Consider the following 7,962-nt stretch of genomic DNA (forward strand, 5'->3'; position numbering starts at 1 on the left):
CCCCATAGGGACCCTAAAACCCCATTGGGGACCCCCCAAACACCCCCATAGGGACCCTAAAACCCCATTGGGTCCCCCAAACACCCCCCATAGGGACCCTAAAACCCCATTGGGGACCCCCAAACACCCCCATAAGGACCCTAAAACCCCATTGGGGACCCCCAAACACCCCCATAGGGACCCTAAAACCCCATTGGGGACCCCCCAAACACCCCCATAGGGACCCTAAAACCCCATTGGGTCCCCCAAACACCCCCCATAGGGACCCTAAAACCCCATTGGGGACCCCCCAAACACCCCCCATAGGGACCCTAAAACCCCATTGGGGACCCACAAACCCCCCATAGGGACCCTAAAACCCCATTGGGGCTCCCCATAGGAACCCCAAAACCATCCCTTGACCCCCCCATGGGACCCCTTAAACCCCTTTGGGACCCCCTAAACCCACCTTGAGGACCCCATGGGACACCCCCCCCCCCCAAATCCCTCTTGGCCTCCCTCTGACCCCCCCCCCCCCCCTCTTTGTGCCCCCCACCAGAGCCCCTGTGCCGGGGGGGAGCCATCGCCCGCCTGGGGGCGCTGCTGAGGACGGAGCACGATGGGGCCCATGAGCACGCATTGGGGGCGCTCTGCAGGTGGGACCCCAAAACCGGGACCCCCAACATGGGGGGGGGGGCACCCCATAACCATCAGGTTGGGGGGGGGGAACCCCAACCCATGATGGGGGAGGTGAATGGGGGAAGCCCTATGTGGGGGGGGGGGTGTTGGGGGTAATTTGGGGTTCCCCCCCCCCCCCCCAGTTTGGCCACAGACTTCCCAGAGGGGGTCCGGGAATGCCGAGCCCCCCCCTTGGGGCTGGAGGAGCTGCTCCGGGAGCGCCGGGAGCTGCTGCGGGGCCGGGAGGAATTCCAGGTATTGGGGGGGGGTCCCTAAAATTGGGGGGGGGGGGAGCCCCTCATTTACCCCCCCCCCTCCCCTTTCCATGTTATGGCAGGAGGAGCTGGAGCATTGTGAGCGGCTGCTGCAGCTTTGCTTTGAGACCCCCCCCGAGGATGGGGGCATGGACCGGTGATGGGGGCACCCCCAAATCCACCCCCCCCCCCCAGGGGTAATAAATGGTCCAAACCTGGTGGGTCTGTGCTTGGGATTGGGTATATCGGGGGTGATGTCATCGCTGACGTCATATTGTGGGGTGCGGAGCCCTCCCCCCCAACCATTTTGGGGGCCTCGCCGAGGGTCTTGGTGTCGTCGTCGTCCCCCCATTGCAAGGGATGGGAGGTTTGGCTCCGCCCCCTCTAAATGCCACGCCTCCTCCACTTTAGCCACACCCCCTACGACCAAGCTCCGCCCCCATTGCGGTCCTGGCACCCTCCATTGGATGGGATGGGAGGGTTGGCTCCACCCCCTTCTCCACGCTGTGCCCACTTCAACCATTGGCCACGCCCACATTAACCTTTGACCACGCCCCCTTAAGCCCAAGCTCCGCCCTCTTTTAGGTGCTGACGCCCTCCATTGAATGGAATGGGGGCATTGGCCAGGTTGGGACCTGGGCATGGACCGGTGATGGGGGCACCCCCAAATCCACCCCCCCCCCCCAGGGGTAATAAATGGTCCAAACCTGGTGGGTCTGTGCTTGGGATTGGGTATATCGGGGGTGATGTCATCGCTGACGTCATATTGTGGGGTGCGGAGCCCCCCCTCCCCAACCATTTTGGGGGTTCGTTCTCTCCCCCCCCCTCCACCCGGATCCTTCAGCACCATGGGTGTGGACAGCGCCTGGAGGAAGGGGCGGAGTCAATAGGGGTGAGCTCGCTTCTGATTGGCAGAGGGTGAGGGGGCGTGGTCTCTCGTCGCGGCGTTGGCGTGGTAACCGCGTCGAGGGCGTGGCCTAGGGAAGGAGGCGGAGACAACAGGCGGGTGAGCTCGCTCCTGATTGGCCATTGTTGGGGGGGCGTGGCCTCGCTTTCCGGCGTTGCCGTGGTAACCGCGGCGGGGGCGTGGCAAAGGGAAGGGGGCGGAGACAACAAGCGGGTGAGCTCGCTCCTGATTGGCCATTGTTGGGGGGACGTGGCGTCGCGTCCCGACGTTGCCGTGGTAACCGCGGTGGGGGGCGTGGCCTAGGGAAGGGGGCGGAGACAACAGGCGGCTGAGCTCGCTCCTGATTGGCAGCTGTCCGGGGCCGCGGTCTCGCGTCCCACCGTCGTTGCCGTGGCAACCGCGCCGCCCCGTTCTCTGTCCCCATTGGCCAGCGACGCTCCCGTTACCGGCGCCCTTCCAACATGGCGGCCGCCATCGAGGCCGCCGTGGGCACCGAATGCTGGTGGGGCCTGGGCCCGGCGCTCGACCTCCTCCAGCACCGTGAGCCCGGACCCCCCCCCCCCCCTCCCGGTGCCCCCCCCCACTCATCCGGTAACGTCTCCCCCCCCCCCCCCAGTGCCCCCGGACCTGGACCCGGCCGCGGAGGCTCCGGTGCTGCTCGTGGGGGGGGCCGAGGGCCGCCACCTCCTGTTAACGGCGGCGCGGGCCCGGAGGGGCCCCCCCCGGGACGTCACTGTACGGGGGTCAATGGGGGGGGACGGGACAGGTGATACCGGGGGTTAATGGAGGGGGGGGGTCCCGGTGTTAACCGGGGGTTAATAGCAGGGGTCAATGGAGGGGGGTCTCGGTGTTACCGGGGGTCAATGGAGGGGGGTCTCGGTGTTACCGGGGGTCAATGGAGGGGGGGTTAATAGCGGGGGTCAATGGAGGGGGGTCTCGGTGTTACCGGGGGTCAATGGAGGGGGGTCTCGGTGTTACCGGGGGTCAATGGAGGGGGGTCTCGGTGTTACTGGGGGTCAATGGAGGGGGGGGGTCCGGTGTTACCCGGGGTTAATAGCGGGGGTCAATGGAGGGGGGTCTCGGTGTTACCGGGGGTCAATAGAAGGGGGGGTCCCGGTGTTACCCGGGGTTAATAGCGGGGATCAATGGAGGGGGGTCTCGGTGTTACCGGGGGTCAATGGAGGGGGGGGGTCCGGTGTTACCCGGGGTTAATAGCGGGGGTCAATGGAGGGGGGTCTCGGTGTTACCGGGGTTCAATAGAAGGGGGGGTCCCGGTGTTACCCGGGGTTAATAGCGGGGATCAATGGAGGGGGGTCTCGGTGTTACCGGGGGTCAATGGAGGGGGGGGTCCCGGTGTTACCCGGGGTTAATAGCGGGGATCAATGGCGGGGGGGTCCCGGTGTTACCGGGGGTCAATGGAGGGGGGTCTCGGTGTTACCGGGGGTTAATGGAGGGGGGGTTAATAGCGGGGGTCAATGGAGGGGGGTCTCGGTGTTACCGGGGGTCAATGGAGGGGGGTCTCGGTGTTACCGGGGGTCAATGGAGGGGGGGGTCTCGGTGTTACCGGGGGTTAATAGCGGGGGTCAATGGGAGGGGGGTCTCGGTGTTACCGGGGGTCAATGGAGGGGGGTCTCGGTGTTACCGGGGGTCAATAGAGGGGGGGGTCCCGGTGTTACCCGGGGTTAATAGCGGGGATCAATGGAGGGGGTCTCGGTGTTACCGGGGTTCAATAGAAGGGGGGTCGGTGTTACCCGGGGTTAATAGCGGGGATCAATGGAGGGGGGTCTCGGTGTTACCGGGGGTCAATGGAGGGGGGTCTCGGTGTTACCGGGGGTTAATAGCGGGGATCAATGGAGGGGGGGTCCCGGTGTTACCGGGGGTCAATGGAGGGGGGTCTCGGTGTTACCGGGGGTTAATAGCGGGGATCAATGGAGGGGGGTCTCGGTGTTACCGGGGGTCAATGGAGGTGGTTCCCGGTGTTACCGGTGCCACCGGGCTCCCCCCGCAGGTCTTCGTTGCGGAGCAGCGCCCCGAGGCCGTGGCCCGGCAGCTCCTGTTCCTCCTCTTGGCCACCGAAGCCCCCGGTAGCACCGGGCCCGCAGGTACAACGGCCCCCACCCCCCCCCCCCCCCCCATTGACTCAACCGGGGCCCATCCGGTACCGGTGTCTTCCCGTTTACCCCCCCCCCCCCAACCTCAGCCCGCGCCGCCGCCATCCTGGAGCTCATGGGCTCCGTTCGGCTCCGCTCCGGGACCGCGGCGGGGCTCAGCGGTGCCGCCCGGCGCCTGCGGCGGTGGCTGAGAGCGGAGCGGCACCGGGAAGGGAGCGAGGAGAGGGGGGGGCTGGCGGAGCTGGGGCTCATGAAGGTGAGAACGGAGGGGGAGGGGACACACGGGAGAACAGGGAGGAGCCGGGACCGGGGGGGGAATGGGGACGGGAGAACCGGGGGAAGCCGGGAGAAGGGGAACAGGGACCGGGGGGAATAGGGAGGAAACGGGACCGGGGGAGAACGGGAGAACCGGGACCGCGGCGGAACGGGGACGGGAGGAACCGGGACCGGGGCGGGACGGGAGAACGGGGAGGAACCGGGACAAGGAGGTACCGGGACCGGGAGGAACAGGGGGGAACCAGGACCGGGCAGGAACGGGGACGGGAGAACCGGGAGGAACCGGGACAAGGAGGAACCGGGACCAGGGGGAACCAGGACTGAGCAGGAACGGGGACGGGAGAACCGGGAGAAGCCGGGACCGGTGGGAATAGGGAGGAAACGGGACCGGGGGAGAACGGGGACGGGAGAACCCGGGACCGGGGTGGAACGGGAAGGAACCAGGACCGGGCAGGAACGGGGACGGAAGAACCGGGAGGAACCGGGACCGGGGCGTAAGGGGGGCGGGAGGAACCCGGACCGGGGCGGGACGGGAGAACCGGGAGGAACCGGGACCAGGGGGAACCAGGACCGGGCAGGAACGGGGACAGGAGAACCGGGAGAAGCCAGGACTCGGGGGGAACCGGGACCGGTGGGGATAGGGAGGAAACGGGACCGGGGGAGAAGGGGGACGGGAGAACCGGAGGAACCAGAACCGGGACAAGGAGGACCCGGGACCGGGAGGAACCAGGAAGGGGGGGGGAAACGGGGAAGGGAGAACCGGGGGGAACCGGGACCGGTGTGAACAGGGAGGAACCGGGACCGGGGGGAGCGGGGACAGGGAGGAACCAGGCCTTGGGATAACGGGGAATGGAGGAACTGGGACCCGGGCAACCAGGAACGGGGGGAGCCGGGAGGAGCCGGGCTGGGGGGGTCCTTGGGGTGGCCGGTACCGGGGGAACCGGGGCTATGGAAGGGTCCGGAGCAGGGGGAAGCGAGAAGAAGGGGGCCGGAGGTCCCGGTGCTGGGGTCGGTACCGGCTCCGCCGCCGCAGTGCCGGGACCGGGACGCGCTTGAGGCCGTTCTGCGGCGCTGGGAGCAGCCGGAGCCGGTACCGGAGCTCCGGGGCTGGGAGCAGCGGCTGCGGTGGCGGCTCGGGACGAGATACGAGGCGAGAGCGGCGGCGGCCGATTGGGACCTGCGGATGGGGCTGCACCCGCGGGGGGTACCGGAGGGAACGGGGGGGGGGAACCGGAGAGAACGGGGTTAACGGGGAGTGAATGGATGGGAACGGGTGGGACCGGAGAGAACGGGGTTAACGGGGAGTGAATGGATGGGAACGGGTGGGACCGGAGAGAACGGGGTTAACGGGGAGTGAATGGAGGGGAACGGGTGGGACCGGAGAGAACGGGGTTAACGGGGTGGAGAGAACGGGGTTGGAGGGGAACGGGGGGGACGGAGAGAGTTAATGTGAATGGAGGGGAACGGGGGGACCGGAGAGAACGGGGTTAACGGGGAGTGAATGGAGGGGAACGGGGGGGACCGGAGAGAACGGGGTTAACGGGGAGTGAATGGATGGGAACGGGTGGGACCGGAGAGAACGGGGTTAACGGGGAGTGAATGGATGGGAACGGGTGGGACCGGAGAGAACGGGGTTAACGGGGAGTGAATGGAGGGGAACGGGGGGGACCGGAGAGAACGGGGTTAACGGGGAGTGAATGGAGGGGACCAGAGAGAACGGGGTTAACGGGGGGTGAATGGAGGGGAACGGGGGGGACCGGAGAGAACGGGGTTAACGGGGGGTGAATGGAGGGGAAGGGGGGGGGACCGGAGAGAACGGGGTTAACGGGGGGGCTGAACGGAGATAATGGGGCTTAACAGGGGGTAATGAAGGTAACAGGGGTTAATGGGGGGTAATGGAAATAACGGGGGGGGGGGTACCGGAGATAAGGGGGGATATGGAGATAACCCTAAGCCGTTAAGGGGGGTTACCGGAGAGAGCGCGGGTTAACGGGTGGCTAACGGAGATAAGGGAGGTTAATGGGATTACCGAAGATAACGGGGGATTAAAGGGGATAACGTGGAACGGGGGTCTCGTCAATGGGGGGGTAAATAACGGGGGGCAAACGGGGGGACTGAACCGATGCGGAGGGGTAACGGGGGCAGTTCTGGTTGGGGTCACCGGGGGTCACCACCCCCCCCCCCCCCAGGCCACAATGGTCGCTCCCGCCGAGTTCGGAGCTTGGCGGGAAACGGGAATCGCGTTCGTGCCGCGGGGGGGGGGCGGGGACGTCCCGAACCCCACGTTGAGGAGCAGCCGCCGCCCGCGCGCCGTGAGTGGGGGCGGGGCCCCCCCCATTCATAACCTCCCCCCTGTTTCTAAGCTCCCCGCATCACATCCTCCCCCATTCACACACATCCCCCCCATTCACACATATCCCCCCCCATTCACACACATCCCCCCATTCACATCTTCCCCCATTCACACACATCCCCCCCCATTCACACACATCCCCCCATTCACATCCCCCCCTTCACACACATCCCCCCCATTCACACTCTCCCCCCCATTCACATCCCCCCCTTCACACACATCCCCCCCATTCACATCCCCCCCAATCATGCACATCCCCTATTCTCATGCTCCCCCTCATTCACATCCCCCATTCCCACGCTCCCTCCCATTCATATCCCCCCCCCCAATTCCCACGCACGCTCCCATTCACACCCCCCATTCCCGCGCTCCCTCCCATTCACACACCCCCCCAATTCCCACGCACGCTCCCATTCACACCCCCCATTCCCACGCTCCCTCCCATTCATATCCCCCCCCAATTCCCACGTACGCTCCCATTCATACCCCCCCCCAATTCCCACGCACGCTCCCATTCACACCCCCATTCCCACGCTCCCTCCCATTCATATCCCCCCCCAATTCCCACGTACGCTCCCATTCATACCCCCCCCCCAATTCCCACGCACGCTCCCATTCACACCCCCCATTCCCACGCTCCCTCCCATTCATATCCCCCCAATTCCCACGTACGCTCCCATTCATACCCCCCCCCCAATTCCCACGCACGCTCCCATTCACACCCCCATTCCCACGCTCCCTCCCATTCATATCCCCCCCCCCCCAATTCCCACGCTGCCCCCATTCACCCCCCCTCAGGACGGGGCGCTGGGGCCGGACGCCGGGTACTGGGGGGACATCGACACCGGCCCCTTCCTCGCCTTCGGCTTCGACCCCGAGCACCGGAGCGGCGGAGAGGTGGGGGGGGGACGGACCGGGGCGGCACCGGGGGGGTCCCGGTAACATCCCCCCCCCCGGTTTAAACCCCCCCCTCCTCCCAGACGGCCACCGAGCGCTCCGTGGCCAATGTGACAGCCCTGCTGCAGGAGCTGCTCAGCGGGACCCCCCCCAACGGGGACCGGGAGCCCCCACCGACGGGGTCCCCCCGTGTGATGACGCAGACCCACTCGGTGAGACGCACACCTCCCCCCGCACGCACACCCTATGGGTGCCGTCTGTCACCCTATGGGTGCCGTGTGTTACCCTATGGGTGCTGTGTGTCCCTATATATGCCGTGTGTCACCATATGGGTGCTGTGTGTCCCTATGGGTGCTATGTTCCCTATATATGCCGTGTGTCACCCTATGGGTGCTGTGTGTCCCTATGGGTGCTGTGTGTCCCTATGGGTGCTATGTTCCCTATATATGCCGTGTGTCACCTATGGGTGCCGTGTGTCACCCTATGGGTGCTGTGTGTCCCTATGGG

The 7,962-nt window shown here is 66.3% G+C and overlaps 1 protein-coding gene and 1 long non-coding RNA gene across 2 annotated transcripts; both read left to right on the plus strand.

The window, feature by feature from the left end:
* The first annotated feature begins 528 nt into the window (after positions 1-528).
* On the plus strand, positions 529-1,129 carry LOC130607580 (uncharacterized). The gene is made up of 3 exons (XR_008974284.1): positions 529-635; positions 801-912; positions 995-1,129. It is a non-coding gene; the product is annotated as an uncharacterized LOC130607580 (long non-coding RNA).
* Positions 1,130-2,245: 1,116 nt separating this feature from the next.
* Positions 2,246-7,667, plus strand: DNAAF3 (dynein axonemal assembly factor 3; the record flags this gene model as incomplete). The annotated part of the gene is made up of 8 exons (XM_057424788.1): positions 2,246-2,358; positions 2,435-2,553; positions 3,827-3,920; positions 4,019-4,185; positions 5,239-5,409; positions 6,395-6,517; positions 7,357-7,455; positions 7,539-7,667. Coding segments are annotated over exons 1-8 (981 nt in total), but the record flags the coding sequence as incomplete, so codon positions are not given.
* Positions 7,668-7,962: the final 295 nt, after the last annotated feature.

Source organism: Pezoporus wallicus, unplaced genomic scaffold (assembly GCF_028554395.1).
Source record: "Pezoporus wallicus isolate ANWC-B61680 ecotype Strahan unplaced genomic scaffold, APGP_CSIRO_Pwel_v1 contig_14795, whole genome shotgun sequence".
Classification (NCBI taxonomy): Eukaryota; Metazoa; Chordata; class Aves; order Psittaciformes; family Psittacidae; genus Pezoporus; species Pezoporus wallicus.